The 21,554-nt window shown below is 51.6% G+C and overlaps 5 protein-coding genes across 5 annotated transcripts; 3 read left to right on the top strand and 2 right to left on the bottom strand.

Annotated features, from left to right (window-relative positions):
* Positions 1–5,322: 5,322 nt before the first annotated feature.
* PG994_005992 (catabolite repression protein-like protein creC) lies at positions 5,323–7,486 on the bottom strand (the record flags this gene model as incomplete). The annotated part of the gene is made up of 8 exons (XM_066857401.1): positions 5,323–5,375; positions 5,442–5,712; positions 5,780–6,065; positions 6,120–6,490; positions 6,551–6,700; positions 6,757–6,909; positions 6,966–7,407; positions 7,482–7,486. 8 exons carry the CDS (start codon positions 7,484–7,486, stop codon positions 5,323–5,325), a joined length of 1,731 nt encoding a protein of 576 aa, XP_066716670.1.
* A 1,269-nt stretch (positions 7,487–8,755) lies between these two features.
* On the top strand, positions 8,756–10,651 carry PG994_005991 (uncharacterized protein; the record flags this gene model as incomplete). Its single annotated transcript, XM_066857400.1, has 1 exon — positions 8,756–10,651. One exon carries the CDS (start codon positions 8,756–8,758, stop codon positions 10,649–10,651), a length of 1,896 nt encoding a protein of 631 aa, XP_066716669.1.
* A 577-nt stretch (positions 10,652–11,228) lies between these two features.
* On the bottom strand, positions 11,229–11,917 carry PG994_005990 (uncharacterized protein; the record flags this gene model as incomplete). The annotated part of the gene is made up of 5 exons (XM_066857399.1): positions 11,229–11,278; positions 11,379–11,522; positions 11,589–11,662; positions 11,722–11,781; positions 11,835–11,917. 5 exons carry the CDS (start codon positions 11,915–11,917, stop codon positions 11,229–11,231), a joined length of 411 nt encoding a protein of 136 aa, XP_066716668.1.
* Positions 11,918–14,302: 2,385 nt separating this feature from the next.
* Positions 14,303–17,097, top strand: PG994_005989 (primary amine oxidase- lung isozyme; the record flags this gene model as incomplete). The annotated part of the gene is made up of 6 exons (XM_066857398.1): positions 14,303–14,709; positions 14,778–15,421; positions 15,490–16,399; positions 16,527–16,688; positions 16,762–16,795; positions 16,852–17,097. 6 exons carry the CDS (start codon positions 14,303–14,305, stop codon positions 17,095–17,097), a joined length of 2,403 nt encoding a protein of 800 aa, XP_066716667.1.
* A 1,801-nt stretch (positions 17,098–18,898) lies between these two features.
* On the top strand, positions 18,899–20,767 carry PG994_005988 (uncharacterized protein; the record flags this gene model as incomplete). Its single annotated transcript, XM_066857397.1, is given in 5 exon segments — positions 18,899–19,188; positions 19,323–19,549; positions 19,620–19,688; positions 19,741–20,467; positions 20,482–20,767. 5 exon segments carry the CDS (start codon positions 18,899–18,901, stop codon positions 20,765–20,767), a joined length of 1,599 nt encoding a protein of 532 aa, XP_066716666.1.
* Positions 20,768–21,554: the final 787 nt, after the last annotated feature.

Here is a 21,554-nt window from a genome sequence, read left to right as displayed (position 1 = left end):
TGGATGGACAAAGTCTGGTCAGCGACACTTTTTCGCCGCCGTGCGTCGGGTATCACATCCCACTTTTCCCTCCTCGAACGGGGCCTGTTTTTTTCGTGGGTGGGGCTGAACAATGGCTGTCAGAAAAGACCGGAAGGGGCCACACCTGCGGGCCCCCCTGACAAGCGTATGTACGTACAAGCAGGTGTGCTGCGCGTTATCACCCCTCCTTACCGCAACTGGCAGAGCTCACCATGTTCCATACGCCCACCCACGCGTCTGCATTCGGGCGGGTTGAACGATTATGGCGCCATTCGACAATTCTGGCCGATCAATATCTGTCTCTCTCTGCGGTCTCTTTCAGGGGCTGCAACGTTGCCGACTCCTGGAGACGGACAACTATGACCCGAACCGCATTCCAGTCGCGGTTATTGGAACGGCAAACCCTCGTGCAGTTGGTAGCACCAGTGCGATGCCAAACAGGTCAGATTAACTGGCACGCACAGCACAAAACCATCGTGAGTTCCGAGCCCCTTGCAGGTGCGTCTAGTCAGTACCTACCTAATGAGTGTGCGTCGTCTCGTACCCGCACCTCCATCCGCCATACGTGAGCATGATGCTGTCCTCCACCCCTCAGTGTGCAACCATGAGTTGGACAGCTAGTCGGAGACTCGGAGTCATTTGTCACGCTGGCCATAGGCATTGCAATATCTGAATCAGGCGGGTTTCACCAACTACAATTGATGGGAGGACGATTCAATCACATGTACGAGGTACGACGTCCACACGCCATGCTTTACTTTTTCGGACCGCTATCAAGTAATTACGATTTCATTATCTGCACCGAACACTTCTAGATTCGCTAGGGGCTAGGATCCGTCAAGAACCTGGCTGGATCCCGTTCAGCTTCCCACTATATCAGCCAATCGCGTAAAGCCCCACGCTCAGCCACATTTCACGCGCAACCGCACATCAATATGGTGGCACCTATTCGCCCGCTTAAGGCCTGTTGGATCTTATCATCGGGATTGCACACTTATGTAATCCTCACTATCAGTCGTTTGAAAGGACCTGGCTTATCTTTTCTTGCGCCGACCACCTGTCTGTCTGTCATGTCATGTCATGGACTATTTGAGGAGGTTACGGGCAATCTTCGTATATTGGCGAACTCGGAGCTGACGGTCCATCCATCCCATCAATCTTGTCCTTATCTCTCATAAGCCTTTGCGCTAACGACAACGGTCCCATCCACGGTGGACCTGTCGCGTTGACGGAATTATTTGATATCTGAACTGGCTGCTGGCTGCTATTTTCAACCGCAATCGTAAAACCGCCAGCCTGGGCACTTTCAAGGCTAGCAACGTTCGGTATCTTCAGCTTGGCTCATGTCACCAGATATTGACTTGATTGACTAAACATTGCACATACCGCGCTTTCTTGAATATGTACAGGGCCATACAGTTCAGCTTCGAGTTCTGGCTGGCACTTCTTGATGTCAACCCAACTACCGCTACTTCGGGTCCGGGCAGACAGTTGCTTGTCAGCACGCATTGAAGTCAAGCTGGCCAGTACTCTGCAAGCTGCTACTGCATCAAAGCGTGGCATCCGACTGCCGTTATGAGCGTTTTACAGTTGTGCGCCATAACTCGAGATACTTTCAATTAACCATGACAAGCAGATCTTTGAGACAAATGTCAGACTGGATCTCGCGGATCCCGTTCATTCGGTTACCCACAACACCGCCGGGATTGAGCCGCCTTATGACCCTCGCATCAAGATAAGCTGGGTGGCGCGTTCAATGTTTAGGTAAGTATTTGAGCGGCCTTTCATTCCCGGCATTCATCAGCCAGTCAGTCCCCTGCAGCCTGTTTCTTCCGTTAAGGGGTCCACTCCTCCTTGAAAAAACTTGCAGCCTCATCACGAAAATCAAGCTACTGTACATGAGAATGTAGCTTGGCCATGATAGGGAAATCAATGACGATGACATTATGAGGCTGGATGAAAGAGGTAACGCATGTGACGGATGCAGGTTCACAAGCAGCACTGAGCAGACTGCCACAAGCCCAAGAGGGGTTTCGGGCCAGAGTCGACATGCCGATAACTACACTCTTGTTGGGTCTCCCACTTTCTGTCGGCATTCTTGCTTTCTCGCAAACACAGCTCAGCGTTTGATCGTAAAAGCGACGATACTCTGTCGGTGTGTTGAGCGATTTCTCCCGAAAATCGATGCTCGATCACCAAAGGGGTCAGCCTTGTTGGCGATCCTGTGTGGATGACACAGATGGGTCTGCGGAATGGACCGTTTCAGAAGGGTCTTTTTTAACTCCTTGCAGAAGCTCGTTGCCCATTCGAGCTATCCATGTGGGCCCCAGTCATCTCGGATGTTGAATTCAATCTCTGTGAACGAGATGCTCTAGATGCTTACATTCTGGCTTGCTGCTTGCAAATACTCTTTCGGGCCGATGATGGTCTCGCCTCTTTCCACTCCTTCCGTTCACTGATCTGCCTGCTAGTCTCAGGTGAAGTCTGTGAACTGATAGTCGACCATAATATCTAGCTCTAGGGAACTTCTAGCCTGCTGCTGTGTAAAAGTGTACGACTCATACGGGCAGGGTCGCTCTGTAGGGCCGATTCGACCACGGCCCCACTCGATTATTAACCCTTAGTGGTGGACCAGGCGAAGACGTTCCGGTCGTTTGTTGAGCCTCATGTTCAAGTTCGCATGTGTTATATGACGGCATATGGACGTAACACACACTCTCTCTGGCGATATTTTACGTATTACTCGGCGGCTACACATATTGTCACGGTTTCCCCTTCGTATACATATATATAGACCGGTAACCAGCTTTTGTCACCATTCGGACGTGCTATATGTAGCTGCCCCTCTGTGGTTTATTGAACACGCACAAAACAGTAACTATAGAATATACGGTTCGGTTCATCCATGGTAATTGTGATGCTCGCCAACTGTTGCTGCAGGGGCAAGGAGATTGGATTGGATTGGTTTCGACTGGTCTTTTTACCTGGGTTTCACCCCATGTATCTCCATCTCCATGCAGCAAGGCCAAATGTGACAATGTTTTCCTCGATGGTGCATTGGAGCCCGAGTAAGCCTGTGATAGAGTAATTGAGTTCAAATGTGAACCTCGCAAGCTTCGCTAATACTACCGAGACTAATGCAGTGGTCCACAGTAGCCCGAGAGCTCGCCCCTCTTCCACTCTAGAATCGCAGATACCATGACAGACCTTGACGGGAATTCTGGCCATTGGGCTGGCAAGCTTCATCGCCGTGGTCTCCTAGCTTCGGGCGTAAATCTTGGAAATACCTGAAGGTTATCTTGCGTTGCATTGTGTTCCCCTTTTGGCCCATGACTCACCAGCTATACTATACTGTCCGTTGTACGTACACCGGCCTCCCTTTGTGTCAGGCAATGCAAGCTCCTTACATAATAAACGACCCGCGGAAACAAACATGTGGAAACTACTGCGTAGAGCTCATACTATTGTTATGGACTCGTTTGCTAGTCATATCGCATGTCCCAAGGTTCAGTGAACCTGTACGCGTGTGCATACACACACACACACATATCGTGAGTAGAAACCCACGCAGCGTGCTTTTTGCTGCAACCTAGATGGATTCGGTCAACGGATCTGCCCGCACGCCTCGTACGAGTGCTAACTACTCTTTGCCGCATAATTGAATATGGCCCTGAAATAGTCGAGATCGGCATTAACCTTTGTCCGAATCTCAAATATCCGGAAAGGGAGGAAGGGAATGGTATTCCAATTTTGGGTTGTATTGCCGAGCCGCTTTGCCTTTTGCTTCACATGACCCCATACCAAGCATCCAGGGCGCTTCCAATGGAGCAAGGCGGCAACCTCGCCTCTCATTGACATACATATATGCATGCAACGAATATGTGTACAACTATAAAGAGTGCAGGCATGGTGTTTATGTCCGACGACAAATGTGGCTTTGCAAAAACTGCTTTTCCCCGCATAATAAGGCTGAATATAGAGAACAGTGGCGGACGAGGGCTGCTATGCATATTGTAACCTCCAAATCTGGAGTCCCGTCCGGCCGCACCTCAGATGTTTCTCGGCTGTGTCGTATGACCAAGGTCAGTCGTGTGCACACAAGTCGTATGTTTCACAAAAGCAACTCTCAGCAGAGTAGCCCACTGACTCCAAAGAGCCACCTTTTCTTTTCCTCCTTCGCATTACATACTCGACCTGGGGACGGCATGACTGGAGGTGAATTTCCCCGCGGTATTATTTTTGTCCATCCCGCTTTTACACATCTCGGGGGAGATCGTCGGCAGATCGACAAGCATAGCCACCACGGGGAGTGAATTCCCCAGACCAGAATTCGCAAGCGCCCGCCGCGGAAGCCCGCTCTTTCGCCGCATAGGAAGAAGTGCTAGGCTAGTTGCCGGACTTGGCATCCGTAGCCCGGGTCATCCCCAGTTCGTTTGTTCTTGTGTGCGTTGTCAGTCTGTCTGTCTGCGCTCCCGGCGGGTATACGATCTGCCAAAAGTTGCCCTTCTCGAGCCTAGATTATATAATTAGATGGCGCCGGAGACGCGCAATGGCACGAGTAACTGCACGGAATACCACATAATGCACGCACGGCACAGGATGGGGCTCTTCTTGCAGAGCAGATCACTTTTGGGGATCGGCTCACATCTCCCCACGGCGGACTTTTTGGACCGGATCTTGACCATCCAGGGCAATATAGCAAATAAATGCAGTGAACTGTGAACTGACCTATGGTGAACCGAGGCACTCTTCTCATGAAACTAGGGAATTTTGGAGAAGCATTGCGACTGCTCTGTCAGACAGGCGGGGAATACTCCATCTCAACTCAATCTTCAACGACTCGCTGACCCTCTAGCCCCCGCAGTCCCAGTACGGATAATGACAAGACACCAGACTAACTAAAACATCCAGCTTCATCCAATAGTCAAGATGAACGGCCACATCGAGTGAGTACACTTGTTTCTTTTGTCCAAGTGTTTATTTGAGTGTTTTGTAACTTGAATACACTATTTGAGCGTTATGCGAGCATTGGCAGCATGCTTTGCTGTCGATGCTCGAATCTCGTCAGCCAGGAGAGGGGCAATGGCAAACAGTCACGCCTTATACAAGCACCCGTCATGGACAAAGTTGATGTATTTGCCAACTAAGTATGTATCGTCATTTGCTCGGTTTAATAATGCTGCAAAGGCCGAGCCAGACGCAGAATGCCCAGGTCCATGCCCAAAGATGTAAACCATAGGCATAGTCCCAGACTCCTCTTATCACTCGAGATCTATCACAAAGATTGATTATCCACGAGCACTACTCAGCGGGTGCTGGGCTATCCGACGGTCTCTTCCACGTTCGCAGATGACCTGGAAAAGACATAATCAGCTTTGTGCAATAGGCGATAGGACGAGACGTATGCCAATTCAACTCACCTGTCTTGGAACTCGTCATGATGGATTCGTCAGTAAACTCCAACCAGCACAATGGATCCTTGTCCGCTTTCTTAGTCAGGACCGGCGGGATCGTTGCTGTCATCGAACGCGGCTCAACGGGGACGCTGATGCTTTGGATGTCGTCGTCGGCACCGTCAAGCCCCGAATACCCGGAGTTCGACCGCATCCTGCTGGCTGTTGTCCCCTGCGTTTCCGCCCGCTGGAGGTTTGTCGTACGTGACGAGATAGAACCACGATGTCGAACCGAAGACTGGGTGATCTGTCAGCGGTAGTCCTACCCAGAGATTGAGGATGATGGATAAGGGCAGTGGACTTACAGCCTTCGGTCTATGCAGCATTCCAACATTAAAGTCCCACAGGCAAAGTCTACCATCTTCGCCTACACTTCCAAACCGGTAATTTCGTTCGTCGCATCTCCATGGATCAAATGCAACCGATGTTACCCACGACTGATGGCCGCGGCATCGCGCGATCAGTGATCGCTCAGAAGGACACCATATGGAGATCAAGTCATCCTGGCCACCAGTAACGACGTACTTCCCATCGGGCGACCAGCAGACGCAGCTTAATCCTCCGAAATATGCATTGAAAATGTTGAGTAGTCTATCAAATATGGTCAGCTGTGCACATCATGGTTTGGAAGGGGACCATCCATACTGTTCTTTGAGGTAATCGATTATACGCATAGTCCCATCTTCGGAAACCACAGCGATGTGGCGATTGTCTGGCGAAAATGCGAACGCATTGATGCGTTGGTTTGAAAGCTTCCAAATAGCCACGGGATTCGTCTTCTGGTTTTTGGAGTGTACCGACTTGAGAATCTGGATCCGTGACAAGTGGTCTACACCTCTAACAGATGTTTCGATCTCGTCATCAACTGTCCCTTCCTCCTCCTCTGGGTTGAAGGCGGCATCTTCTTTCTCTTTGTCGTATACAACCAATGAGCCATCCATGTGGGCAGCCATGAAATGGTTTTCCGAACCAGGAATCCATTGGATCTCTGACACTGGTGTTTTGTTAATGATGCCCTATATCGCAGTTAGTATACGGGTAAGGACCCTAGCACATGCGAGAAAAGGCAACTGTACGTTCTTATTCAGCCTCGTATATCTCTGCGAGATTGGCTCCCACCAGATGATCTCGCCTGTCGAGAAGCCCATAATGAGATCAAGGTGTCCTGGCCCCTTCGTCACCTTATTGACAGCATGGCATAGACAATGTGCCTTCGTGAACAGAATCTTGGTGAGGTAGTCGGCCTTATTAGGGGACGACAAATCCAGCCATTGGAAAGCACGATTAATGTTGGCAAAGGCGAAAAGGCCGTCCCCGGGCGGTCGGCCAACTTCTTCGTCAAGGACTCGTTGATTATGACACGCGAAATAAAGGACGAGTTGCTCTTAGTCATGTTGTTCTTAGGTTTGCGTCTCTTATTAGCATCCTTGGTCTTCTCGGGGGCAAGAGAAGCATTGCCTTCCCCAAAGCAGGGGCAGACACCGCAGCCACAGAGGTGGAAGGGCCCCCGTCGCTAAATGAAGTGCCCTGCCCCTCTCCATCACTGTTAAACTTCGCATCGTGGGACTCGCGGCTCTCGTTCGGGTGTTCCGCGATGCTTGCGGAAAGTGTTGTCGCCGAGGTCAGGCGGAAAAAGGCCGGTGGTGGAGGGCGGATGGCAAAGCTGAGCAAGGAGACTTTGGTACCGGCCGTGGCGGGCTGGGGAGTGGTGGCCAATGGGTTCGGATTGATTACGGGCGCTTCCGAGGGATGCGGTGGTGGTGTCGCGAGATGTAGATCCTCCTTTAGGACGTATGTGCCTTCGCCGACAAGAAACTGCTCTTCGGGGGTCGTAAGAATGTTGTTCGTCTCGATCATGGGAGTGGCCTGGCCAGCAGCCACAGCGGCATTGTACGCCGCTTGCGTAGGGTACCGCGGCGGGGGTGGAAGGACGCTGTCGCAAACAATAGTTGTCAGTGGGTGGCCAGCGTCCTTGGATCTGAGGACTATTTGCAAGAGCCAACTTACAACATGACGGGCAATCAAGAGGTCGATCGATCGGGTTCAAGTATGTCCGCTGAGAGGCGTACGCGCCCTCTGCCGAGTCGCACACGTCTCGCGCGACTCAAAATAACATATGCACACCCTAGACACCCTTCTTCGCCCCACCGTTATTAAGCTGCAGAGATCGATTCCAGGTTCGTAAGAACGTTGTAAGAATAGCGACAGAACAGGTTTGGTCTCAGAGTAAGTGTATGTATACGCGTGTATTTTCCCGAGGAGCCCAAGACGTACAGACCATAAGGTAACCAACCAGCCAGTAGCTGCAGACGGCGATCTTAGAAGATCACAGCAGTAAGCAAAAGAGTTGAGACATGGGGAAAAGGACCTGGACCTGGACCTGGACCTGGATCGCAAGGAAGGTCTACTCCTTCCGACTTGTCTGTCGGTCCCAAGTGGAAGATCCCGTTATCCATTACCCATTACCCCAGCTGCCCAGCAAGGGAAGCGCATTTCGTGTGGAAGCGAGCAGGGATACCCGTCGCTGAACGTGTATAATGTGGGGTAGACAGCGATGCTTTCCAGATGACGAAGAGGGGGCTTTGGGGTAGAAAGCTACCTGTCACTGCGCCTTTGTGTCATTGACGATCGTAAACAGGCATGTACACATCGTGAGCTGATTGCCATATGCACCTGAACCACCTGTATCTCAAGATCTAGTAAATTTACCATCGTAGCATGGAAGACCTATGGCAGCCAGCCACCTGGTTGTTCAGTGGTATCCAATGACCCCGGAGAAGAGGGACCGATGGTACCGAAGCGGTGCCAATCTGGATTCAATAGCGCCAACCAGCCAATTCAGGAAGCTGTCGCTTCGACAACCGCCCAATCAATCACAATTCCATCTTCCTTTTACCCTTTTTTACCTGCATGCAATCCTGCAGACTCGCAGCTGTCATTGCACCCTGCGCAGAGATAGCTCTCTCCAACAGTTCGAAGCTTTTCTTCTAGAGAGTGGGTATTGTCACTAGGGATCTTGCATTGCTTGCAAAAAGAAGGCTGTTGCCGATTGCCCAACCTTGCTGGGCCCGACTTGGTGTTTGCTAACCGACATATCTAAACCTTCTTTCTACCCGCTTATCCCACCAATATTTACTACGTAAAGCTTGGGATGGCATCATCGTGAAGCAATCGATCTCCCTCCTAGGTCGTTCCCTCATTGAGCCATGGCCACCGGTATATCTCCAATTCCTTTGCACCCCTGTCCTTCCCTGCCTATGTCCTGTTGAGATCCAACCCCGATGGTGCTAACCAAGAGGAAAGTGCGCGTCTGTGTATGCGGCGATGAAGGCACCGGAAAGTCGAGTTTGATCGCCTCGCTCGTTAGAGACGTCTTCGTGAGCAACAAGATCCAGTCCGTCCTCCCCCAGATCACGATCCCACCGAGCATCACCACCCCCGAAAATGTAACCACCACCATTGTCGATACCTCGGCTCGGCCCCAGGACCGAACCACGCTGCGAAAGGAGATTCGAAAGTCCAATGTCATACTGCTAGTCTATAGCGACCATTACAGCTATGAACGCGTGGCTCTCTTTTGGATGCCCTACTTCCGATCTTTGGGCGTCAACGTTCCCGTCGTCCTGTGTGCCAACAAGAGCGACCTCACCAACGACAGCACTACCCCGCAAATCGTCGAGGAGGAAATGCTGCCCGTCATGAACGAGTTCCGAGAAATCGACTCGTGTATTCGGGCAAGCGCGCGGGAGCACAACAATGTCAATGAAACATTCTTCCTATGCCAGAAAGCCGTTACGCATCCCATCGCTCCTCTCTACGACCACAAGGAGGGGAAGTTAAAACCAGCATGTGTTTCCGCTCTCAAGAGGATCTTCTATCTCTGCGATAAGGACCAGGACGGGTTTCTGAATGACCAGGAGCTGCACAGCTTCCAGGCAAAATGCTTCGATAAACCCCTCACTAGCGAAGATCTCGAGAATATCAAGCTGTCGATCTCCAAAGCTGTTCCTGCATCCAACACCGAAAAAGGCGTGGATATGAAAGGTTTCCTGCAACTCAACAAGATGTATGCGGAGAAGGGTCGCCATGAGACCATCTGGATCATCCTTAGGAAATACCACTACACGGACAGCCTGAGTTTGGAAGATAGCTTCATACAGCCCAAGTTCGAGGTGCCGGAGTATTCTTCGGCCGAGCTGAGCCCGGCCGGCTACCGCTTCTTTGTGGATTTATTCCTGCTATTTGATAAGGATAACGATGGCGGTCTAAATGACCAGGAGCTGGCGGCCTTGTTTGCGCCGACACCGGGGTTGCCACAGTCATGGGCCGACTCCTCGTTTCCGTCTACAACAGTCCGGAACGAAGCTGGCCATATCACTCTGCAGGGCTGGCTTGCGCAGTGGAGCATGACCACTTTCCTAGAGCCCAAAACCTCATTGCAGTACTTGGCCTATCTGGGTTTCGAGCCGCCAAATTCCAAAGACCCACTGACTTCGGCTTTGAAAATTACGAAACCTCGCAAGCGTAGGAACCGGCCTGGTCGTGTTGAAAGAGCTGTCGTTCAATGTTATATCATTGGTGCCGGAGGAGCTGGGAAATCTTCACTGCTGAACGCGTTCCTCAATAGGCCTTTCGGTAGCCTATACCACCCTACCATCAAGCCACGACGGGCTGTTAATAGCGTTGAACTCCACGGCGGCAAGCAGTGCTACTTGATATTAGAGGAATTGGGTGAGCTTGAGCCGGCCATCCTCGAAAATCAGGCTAAGCTGGACACATGTGATCTGATATGCTACGCTTACGACTCTTCTGACCCGGACTCATTCTCGCATATTGTTGATTTGCGAAAACGATTCCCGCAATTGGACGAGCTGCCAGCCATCTACACTGCGCTGAAGGCAGACAAGGACAAAACAACACAGCGAAGCGAAGTGCAACCGGATCAATACACTTCGGGTCTCATGATGAGCACGCCACTGCATGTTAGTGTGACATGGAGCAGCATCAGCGAGCTCTTTGTTGCCCTTGCAGAAGCCGCCACCAACCCCAGCACTGCGTTCCCCAAGAACGAAGAGCCGCCTCCGGACAGATCTGGCCTCTACATTGCCATGGGTGCCACGGCATGTGCAGCTGTTGCGGCCATCATGATCTGGCGGCGCTCAACCAATTCCGCCTAAGCTCCCAACTCGTCTCGTACCATTGCGTGTCATGTCGGTTTTTCGAAGCTATTTTTTTATTATGCATTTTAGGAGCTAAGGGGGGATAGCCGCTGGGGCATGTTTATATAAACGAACAGGTCGTGCATGGCACTATTCTATCTGGAAGTTTCGGTTCCTCCACTCTCTCGTATTTACACTTATGATACCCATCTCCTGTGTGGCGCTACCCAGATTGCGCGGGAAAATCGCAAATCAATACTATATATAAACCTGTAGTACTTAATAACAATTTGAAAGCAGCCAGGTCTTTGCCGTGTGGTGAGGTAGTATCCTCTACCTTATCCGAACACAACCATGGCTCCGAGACTACCCAGAGCTGGCCTCGACGCTCTCAACCAACATGAAGAAGGTCTGACATAAACGAACTGGCATATAAGAGCTCATCTCAGGTCACGTACGTCACCATTTCTAAGCAGGAATATATATCACACCTTTATTCACTGTTCGTTGCTACTGGTGCGACTCGCAGTATGTCCCGTATCTCCCCTACCATTGTTAAAGGAATGGCATGTGCGGCCTTGTCCAGACACCCTGTTTAAGCGCCATTCAACCCTGCCGCGGCTCCATCGAGAGCACCAACGGCTCCTAATCAAGAAATTCAAGGTTAGCTGGCTTATCTGTACCCATCAAACATCAACGCCCAGTGATGGTTTCGCAGCTTAAGCTTCTAAGTGGGAATTCTTACCGTTCGCGACTCCACCAACGGCATCAACCGCTCCGGTCGCCACACCACCTACGGCTCCGACGGCCCCGTTCGCAACATCGCCGACCGCTCCGACGGCCCCAGTGGCCACGTCGCCGACTGCACCTACAGCGCCGGTGGCGACACCTGCGTTTGTAGGTCAGCAGGTATTTCTGTAAAGATCATGCTGAAGGGAGAAGGAAGAAAACTTACCGCCTACGCCATCGAGCAAATTGCCAGCAACGCCTGCTACTCCATCCAAAGCATTGCCGACTGTCCCGACGGCGCTAGTAAAAGATTCCTGCATTTAGCATTGTGGCAATGCCGCATTCGATGGGGAACTCACCCATCAAGTAGACCACCAGCCGCCCCGAGGGTGTCTCCAACGAGATCGCCTGCACCTCCACTGTCCACGGAGTCAGTAAAAGCAGCACGCGTTGAGCCAGGGGAGCTACTTACGCTGCAGTAGCAGCCTGAGGCATAGGGGAAGCAAAGCTAAAGGCGACCAGCGCCGAGGAGACGAAGACGGTGAAGCAATGCATGATGACAAATACTGCTTAGGTGGGTATACTAGTTATGTCTCTCCCCTTCCCTTCTCTTGGATCTTACGATAGTGAACGTGGACGAATTGGACGAGCGAGGGAAGACGCGAGTGCTGTCAAAAGCTCGCTGGAGGACGAGGGCAGAAGGGCAAGAAGAGGCGAGAAACGGACGTAACAGACCATGAAGGATTACACATATCTGAATCAAATGGCTTGAAGCTTCTTATATGTTTGTCCTCCATTTTCCCTCATCGTTACGTTTGCGATCCAGACACACATACACGGACCGACCAATGGTGTCTGGTCTGGCACCTGCTGCGCATTCGGCTATGGTAGGAGACATACTTTATCCATATTGCCGTGCAGGTTTCACCTAGGTGAGATGACAGTGAGTTGGGGAGCTGTCGTGGAAATAAACTTTTGCCTGTCTAAAGTGGCAGTCTGGCGCCAGTCTGTGCGACGGTTTTACACTCTGTTGCTCCACGATATTCGCAAACACCACTTCAATGTCAATATTGCTTAGGGCCGATGTTTTATTCACGCTGGCTTTTGTACTCGCGAGGTGTATTGTGCTTACATTGCTCTTTAATTTTTATAACCCAACGTGCTCGTGGTGTGTTAATAATACACTAACATGGAATACGTATTATAGTCTATACAAGCTGTGTATCAGATATAAAAAGCAGTGCGGTGCCGTAGTTTCCTAAGAGCCCAAATCTGCTTCTCAACCGATAGCTCCAATACACCATCATCATCACCATCGTGTAAGAAGGGAGTAATCAGACCTGGGTGTTTCTTGCCATTTCCCTGTCATCCATGTGCATAGATAGTCGCACGCGTGGGGGCTGGGCATGTAAAGTTCGTCCATAAAATGGCAAGGCTTCTTTAAGTGCGAAGGATTATCCCAAAAGAAGTTGGTCTATCTCTGTGCGTCTGCCCTCCGGCAAACCGGGTAGAAAGATTGAAACATATTCCACCTACTTGAAACTTTCCTCCGCATCCTCTTTCGTATTTAGTTATTGCTACTACGCATGAATACGAGCTATCATATTCGAATCATTTGTACTTTTGCTAGAATAACCTATGATGGTAGATCTTTTGATGCAGAATACTTAAATCTGCTGCCTCGACTCTACCATGGTAGCGAGCAATACGCAATCCTGCCAACTCACTTGACTACGCCGTCTAATGCTTCCGAATCTCGTTATACTGAGTGAGTGCTCCTGGGAACCTGTGTTAGCTCGATCGCCGCATCATTGTTAAATACACAGGTATTGGAACCGAACACGAAATAGAACACGAAATATAAAGAATAAGATCTCATCAACTTCCTGAAATATGTATTCAATATCCTACAGGAGAGTATTTCTATAAAGCCCACCACTAAGTATCGACGTCCGTATGTCTTAGGTAAGTTTATCAGTCACGGACAAAACTACTTCAAGCTTATTCATACAACAATCGGCCACTTGATAATGAAGTCGACAGCTACAATACTCTCGTATAGGTTTCGGGTCATCAAAGAGTTGGAGGTCAGTACAGGGAACATGTCCCAAGGTAAGTGTTTTCATATTTAGGTTGAAACTTCGCCTAGAGTCCAGGCAATCACTGTTCATATCCTGCGCGTTAAATACGGTGACGGACTCGACAGTCTTGACTCGGCAATTCTTTCCGGCGAGAGGAGGAGGGCATCAAGCTACCCCAATGACCCCCCCCCTCCCACCGGCTCTCCTCACTCATGGCCCCTACGGCGCTAGCCTACAAGAGCTGTGATTGCATTTCAGGCCGGCAATCAATGGGTGCCAAGTATCTGTTCTTGGCATTTTCAACGAGTTAGATAACTTATCATCGGATCGTATATCCTCCATCGTAATGCAGTAGACAGTCATACCGGTATATGATTCCGGCAGGAGTTGTCTGATTGTATACAAAGTATAGACTGTCGCGTAAATCTCCCTGGACTAACAATTTGTGTTTCTCCATAACCAAAGAAGTAACGTCCCGGGACTCTGCCGAAATGTTATAGGAACTCACGGACCAAATCTTGGTCTGAGGAGTAGTATATTTTGGGAGGGTTCCATTATCTCCCCATCATGCGGGCTCCTCCGTTATCAGAAAGTGGAACCGAGCCCCGCGCAGATTGTCCCTTCCCCATATGTTCGGTCATATTATGCCGGGGTTATCTTCACCCTTTGTTCGGGCCCCGATTCTGCCGAAACCGCCCTGATGATATATGTGAGTGGTCGTACTTACCATATCCTGCAGGTATCCGAAAGTGCAATGAGGATGACGGCTTGAATCTCTACAGGGGGCTGTAATATATCTTATGTGGGATCCCTGATTACCGGAGGCGGAAGGACCGACAATCGGATCTTGCAGCCAGATATGTGTATATTAATACCCCCAGATCTCAACCCAATGGTCTGGATCTTCCGTTTGGTCAGGCCATTGTTGTTCTCTGAGCTAAGCACTGCCTCGTCCACACAAGGCAAATGCTACCCAAGGTCCTTTACGCTGCCCTTTTGGGCCAGCATTGCACCGCCTCTGCTTCTCGACTTGCTGGGCCTTGGTTGGAGAACAGAAGGCTTACGAGCAGACAGTCCGCGGTCAACCAAACAGCACCTCAATGTTCTTCGGTGGCTCCCCGAAGTGTCGGCGCCCAAGGAGAACGTATGGGCCCCTATCTCGAGCTCCGACACGGCCGCTGTCATCGAATGGCTTGTCCAACAGTCTGAGCTCAACTTGACTGCCCCCACAGTGACCGGCATCAATGGGACTTGGCAGAACAGCGTGTAAGTCTCCTATCAGATCCCTCCTGAAGAGTATGCCAAGACGAATATGTCGCTCATCCCTGATCCAGTATCCTTGTGGAGGCAATGATGCCCAACAAGACAGATGTGTTGCCTTATCTAGATGGGTCGGCTCCAGCACCCGAGCGCTGCGCCCATGTGCTGCTCAGCAACCGTGCTTCCGAGACTCCGACCTATCAGGACATCTTGGTCGGGCCTCTGCCGCTTGACAACGCCACGGCCAAGTATTTCCCGTTGGAGTTCCGGTTTACCCGCAAGACCGAGGGCAAGGTCCGTAACCTGGACGCCGACGGCCCGGTTGCTACCGCGGAATGGTTGAACCCCATTGGCCGTTCCATCGAGGATATTGCGATGGACCTGTGGGGTGGCACGTTGAGCGGATACGCGAACGACACCATGAGACTCGGCTCCACTGACCCGGTGTGGCAAGGCGAGGATGGCACCGTGAAGCGCTGGTACGGCGTCTCCCGGAAGCCGAGCAGCATGTTCGACACTGGTAGTATCATGTCGGCTGGCCTCTATGTCAAGTCGGACGTAACGGGTCGAGACCCCAGCAAGTGGAAGCTTGAAGGCTGGTATTACAATGGTGTCTTCTACAAGACCACAGAGGCTTTCCGCACCGCGTACTTCAGCCCTGGATTTGAGAAGATCGGCCGTGAAGCCGACGGACCATGGGCTTGGACCGAGCGCCAAGGTGACCCCTATCCGGGGACGATACGCCTGCGCCGATGGCTGTCGCTGCGGGTCCACCCCGACACAAAGTCGACGTGGAAAGACAATACGTGGAGTGGATGGACTTCAGCTTCTACCTTGGCTTCACTCGGGACACCGGCCTGGCCTTCTACGACGTCAAATATAAAGGCGAGCGCATCATGTACGAGCTGGGGCTGCAGGAGGCCCTGGCCCACTACGCCGGCAGCGACCCCTGGTCGTCGCACATCGCCTACCTCGACAGCTACTACGGCTTCGGCACCAACACGTACGAGCTGGTCAAGGGGTACGACTGCCCGCAGTACGCGACGTACCTGAACTCGAGCTACTACGCGCGCGAGCAGACGCACACGCACACCGACAGCATCTGCCTGTTCGAGTTCGACGCCGACGGGCCGATCCAGCGGCACACGACCAACGGTTGGGTCACCGTGTCCAAGAACGTCGCGTTCGTCGTGCGCGCCGTCGCCACAGTCGGCAACTACGACTACACCTTCTCGTACACGTTCGCGCTCGACGGGTCCGTCGCGGTCGACGTGCGGGCCTCGGGCTACATCTCGGGCGCGTTCGAGGCCCAGAACGGGGGGTTCGGGTACCAGATCCACAAGGGCCTCAACGGCGCCATGCACGACCACGTGCTTAACTTCAAGGCCGACCTCGACGTGCTCGGCACCGCCAATTCGGTGCTGATCACGAAGAACAAGCCCATCTCCCGCACCTACCCGTGGTCCGACGGCGAGGTCGTCAACACCATGGAGCTCGAGCGCACGTACATCAGCAACGAGGACGAAGGGCGCTTCAACTGGGAGCCCAACGGCCAGGGGCAGGTCGTTGTCATCAACAAGGACCAGAAAAATCAGCAGGGCGAATACAGGGGCTGGCGCGTCCTGCCAAGTACCCGGGGCTCCCACCTGTCTATTATCAATTCCACCATTATGAGGAACACAGCGCATTTTGCCGAGTAAGTTCAAAAGCCCTCCGATTCAGCGCCTTGCACAAGCTATGTAGCTCCGAGAAAGCCAGCCATTTGGTTCAATACGAGCTTCGAAGAAGTCTTTTGAGAAAATATACTAACCTCGGCCACGTAGATACGATGTTTCCATTTCGCGTGCCAAAGATTCGGAGCCGCGAGCGACTCATCCATACGGAAACCAAGATACACGAGATCCGCCAGTCGACTTCGCAAAGTTTTTTGACGGCGAGTCGTTGGAGCAGGAGGACATAGTTCTCTGGGTGAACCTTGGAATGCAGTGAGTTTTCCCCTACCTTCTTCCATTCCCTTCTGGCGTTTTTGGTCATTTACCAGAGCTAACCTCTTTCAAGCCACATTCCACACACGGGCGATTTACCGAATACGGTCAGTCAAATCTATATATATCTCCTTATTTGCACATTATTAAGTTATTATTCTAGGTCATGACAGCGGCGCAGGCGGGCATCAAGTTCGTGCCGTCCAACTACTTCGACGGCGATCAATCGATCAGGTCCCGCTCCCAAGTCCGCATCAACTACAACACGGGTAAAGTTTCGAGTCTGACCAAGGCCGGCCGCGATCCCATCTGCGAGTCGACGCTCATGGCGTACGCGGGAGACAGTGTCATCAACAAGTACCCTTACGACCCGACCAATGTCTTCTATGATATGGCTGGTCTGCACTGAGAAGAGCAGAGGACTCACCCGGCGACGAACTTGGGACTCTGGCCTCCGAGGGAGTGGGAAGATATAGCCTCTCAAGTTAGGTTGGCTCAGTGAGATGTCCGAGGCAGTAGGTCAGCTAAAGAACTACGGCTTTGGCTCTCTTAAGCATAAAAAGAAGCCATCCAATAATCACTCAACCATGGACTAGTGTGATTATATCCGACGAGCCATGACCGTGGAGCCATAACCGTGGATTGATTGAGAGAAATCCAGTGCGCAAGCAATCGCATGAATTGATGAGCTATGCCATAAATATCTGCCGGGCGTTGAGAAACCTTACACCTTTTTCCAGGGGGGCAAGCCGCGCGTCTTCGCGTCAAACATTGAGATAGAGAAGTATGCAAGTGACATGGACGACTTCATGAGCTGTAACCACATATTGCCGTCCCATGAGGTAGACTTCGAAGTGGTGCCGGAACATGAGGCGGCGGCGGCTGCGCCCAATTATGGGGCCCCCGAGAGCTTCACATACTAGGGTCCTTTTCAGGAACGGCAAGAGCAAGTACATTGATGGGCCATAGGCCGCGTAAGCAAGCGATAGTGGCTGCTTCCTTCCTCTTCGTCCAGTAAGTCTGTCTCGATAAGGGCTCGGGAACAATTCTCGCGATATGCCTTCAACGCCCCTTTGTGCTTGCAATATCGCACCCAAACCCGCGCAGACGAGATAACATACCTATCCCCCCCACGTACTACAAAGTTTCAATGCCCCCTTTAACCTCATGTTCCTGCGTGGCTGGCCTCACAGACAAGAAAAACCAAACCGAAGGCAGTTCGGATGAATTGGACATGGAGAAGAGAAGAGAAATGTTCCGATTTCGATATTCACCAAACCCAAGTTGTTTCGACTGTTGTGGCTAGATGCAGATACATTCCCCTCTAGGTCGTGTTTATCCCGCCTTTCGGTCAGCTAGTCGAAGTCTGTGCCATGCGGGATGGATCTCCAGATTCCCCTTCTAGTCGTCGAGCGACTCGGTGTAGCCCGAACCATATTAAGGTTAACTTGCGGCTACGCCTTGGTGCCGAGTCAAACTTGTGTACTTTTTTCCTTTCAAGATTGTTTCACGAAACAGTCCACGAAACATGCAACACACATCTCATCTGTTCGCGAAGACCTCATGTTTCCAGTGTGTTTTAACTCGGTTGGTGGGTGAACAAACAAATGCCGCCGCCACCAAGATGTAGATGGTCAAAGTTATTACATGAATCAGATCCGAGCGAGATATTGCCCAGGTTTCAAATGCTGCAGCTGTGTCGTGCGAGGCAAAGGAATTCTTCCGGCCACCTCGAGCAGAAGGCACAAAGTACGTACATGCCAAACAACTGCAAAACACGTCATGGAGCAGGTTTCCTCAAGGTGCATGGAGACTTGCAAAAGAGCCACCGAGGCTTGAACTCAATGTAGCAGAGATACCCATCGGTCTATCAACGAATCAGACAACAGACACCGATAAGTCTAGGAGGCGGTATACGCAAGCCCTCCGGCCATCTGGGCCTGGTGTCTTCTTTGGTGTGTTTCACCATGAGTATCTAGTACCGCCCTGTCGATAAGTATAGCACATTGCCCAGCCTGTCACAATCGCCAAGCGAAACGGAGCACAGAATCTTTACGGGCTCGGGTTCTTTCGTCATCCAGCTGAAGGTGGGTCGGCAACGACGTCTACAAAATGATTTTCGACTCTCCTTCGTTCTACAACCGTTTGGTTTCTTTTTCTTTTATATTTTCCGCTTCCAGCACTTCATATACTTAGCTCAGATCCTTCCAATGGGTTCAACTTCACAAGGCACCGCCAGCAGCACCGACCGGCTGCCCAAAGACCGGCCTACCGAGCCAGAGATCCAGCCCGAGCCTGCCTCTGCGCCCCAGTTCCCACAGCTCGAGACCAGGAGATCTTCGACCACGCTCGGTGAAACCAATGAGTCCAGTCCTGAGGACATGGAGGAGAAAACACCTTCCACCAGTCGAACTCGTCATGTGGCCCCCAAAGATGCTCCCCATCGCTTCAGCAAAGCCGCCAAGAAGTGGATGCTCGTTCTGCTTTCCGCTGCTGCCATGTTCTCTCCGCTGGCCAGCAGCATCTATTTCCCCCCTCACAAAGGACATTGCTAAAGTACGTCCATCTCCATTGTCAACCAGAACGCGAGTAGCGAAACGAAGGCTAACGTGCTGCAAAGGACCTCCATGTCAGCTTAGACCAAGTGCACCTGAGTATCACGATATTCATGTACCTGCAAGGAATCGCTCCCAGCTTTTGGGCGCCCCTTGCCGACGCCAGAGGGCGACGAGTCACTTTCATTGGCACCTTCATCGTCTTCCTTGTCGCAAACGTCGGCCTAGCTACTTCGAATAACTATGCCAGTCTGATGGGATGGCGCGCGCTCCAAGCCATAGGAAGCGCGGCAACCATACCTATAGGTACGCAGTGCCGAACATGGGCAAAATCACATACGGATAAAACTAATCGAAGCTGACCATATGTCTGCAGGCTCGGGTGCGATTAATGATATTACCTCACGAGCTGAAATTGGTGGCTTCATTGGCCTCTTTAGCGGAAGTAAGTAATGTGCTGTTATGCATATCGATGATTCAGACTAACGCCGATGTAGTGCGGCAACTCGGCCAAGCACTGGGACCTGTCTTTGGCGCTCTCCTTACGCAGTGGCTACGCTGGCATTCTATCTTCTGGGCGCTCTTGATCATGGGCTCCATCACATTATTCGCCATCGTGTTCTTCTTGCCAGAGACGCTACGCTCCATCGCCGGCGACGGCAGTGTCCCGCTTCACGGCGTTCACAAGCCCCTTTGGTACTCGATAAAAGGCCAGCCCTACGTCGATGAAAGCAATCCGCGCCCCGAAGTGAAGCCAATCAACATCCTTAAACTTGTGTTGGAGCCGGTCAAGATGCTGCGTGAGAAGGACGTTCTCCTGAATTTGCTTTTCGGATCCGCCCCTTACACCATTCATTCCATGGTGACGGCCTCCTCCACGGCGATGCTCAAAGACACTTTTGGTCTGAGCCAACTGCAGGTGGCAGCCGCGTTCCTGGCGAACGGTGCAGGTATCATGCTCGGGTCCTCCGTCACCGGATCCGTACTAGATAGGTTGTATAAGCGCTACGAAGCCGAGTACCGACGCACGCACGAAATCCCCGATGAAGTATCCCTGAAGACGAAACTACCCAAGGACTTCCCGTTGGAGCACGCGCGCCTTCTGTCCACCTGTTTCATCACACCCGTCTTCATCGTGACCATCTGCCTGTACGGCTACTCCATCCTGCTCAAGTCCCTGCCATCGGTCCTAGTGCTCCACTTCATCACCTCCTTCTGCGCCATGTCGGTCCTGGCAGCCAACACGACCATCATGCTCGACATGTTCCCAAGGCCGCGGCGAGCGCGACGGCCGTCAACAACCTCGTGCGCTGCCTCGTTGGCGCCACCGGCGTCGCCGTCGTCCAGCACGCCATCGACGGCATCGGCTACGGCCCCACGTTTCTGTTATTTGGTATCATCACGGCCTTGATGACCCCCCTATTGGCGCTCGCATGGTTCTATGGTCCAAAGTGGAGAGCGCAGCGCATGGATCGGGAGCAGGCTGAAGAGGAGCAGGAACAGCGCACGCAATCACAATGCTGATCAACTTTCCCTGATGGGTGCCAAGTTTTGAGTATATGACATGATGCTTTCCTCTGTTTGAAATCACCTCTTTGGGGGCGATTTGCTCGTTGCATTTCTTGTATGGGTTGACTTGGTGTTGAACCAAAGCGAAGAAAGAGTTTGCATGGCTGGCGTCGGGCGTCCAAAGATATGAGCTGCTTTGTTTTGCTGGGATGATTTGCACACGATACCTATCATCATTGCGTATATAGATTTGACTCCATAGCTCATAATTCATGTACTGTTTAATGTCTAGATAAACTATTTTATAATCTCCTGGATTGTGTGCCTGCTTTCTTGTACAAACTACGGAGTTACAGCTTTGACTCCATGCCACCGTCGAATGCCCCTTTCCGGAGCATTATTCAAAGCTTATATTGACTGCCTTTGCCCAACGCCCACCTCGATGACTAATTCTGCTGTGTGGTGGATTCGAGCTGCTAACAGTAAGCTGCCCCCTAAATACCTAAAGAAGTAAAGCAACCCAAATTTTGTGAGCACCGAGGACCGTATTTTGTGTCCTGGAAGAAGGTATAAAGCGTAATTCAGATAGTTATCGGATAGGGCAGTGAGAGTACGCAACTAGCATATCCTACCGAATCCCTCAACCAGCAGATACAGGGAGAATCGATATACACGACGAGGGTTTGCGGTTGGGTTTGATTTGGCCTTGGGAATCCACGGCACGAAGTATTGTTCACACCCCTAGGGGAAAAAAATACGTTTTCCCTACTCCCAAAACCACTGGAACTTGGTGGCATGGGTT

This window comes from Apiospora phragmitis (genome assembly GCF_038363925.1).
Source record: "Apiospora phragmitis strain CBS 135458 chromosome Unknown utg000006l:1.0-5683423.0:1.0-5690449.0, whole genome shotgun sequence".
Lineage (NCBI taxonomy): Eukaryota > Fungi > Ascomycota > Sordariomycetes > Amphisphaeriales > Apiosporaceae > Apiospora > Apiospora phragmitis.
The sequence above is the reverse complement of the archived record's forward strand: the minus strand, read 5'-3'. Positions and strand labels throughout refer to the sequence as shown.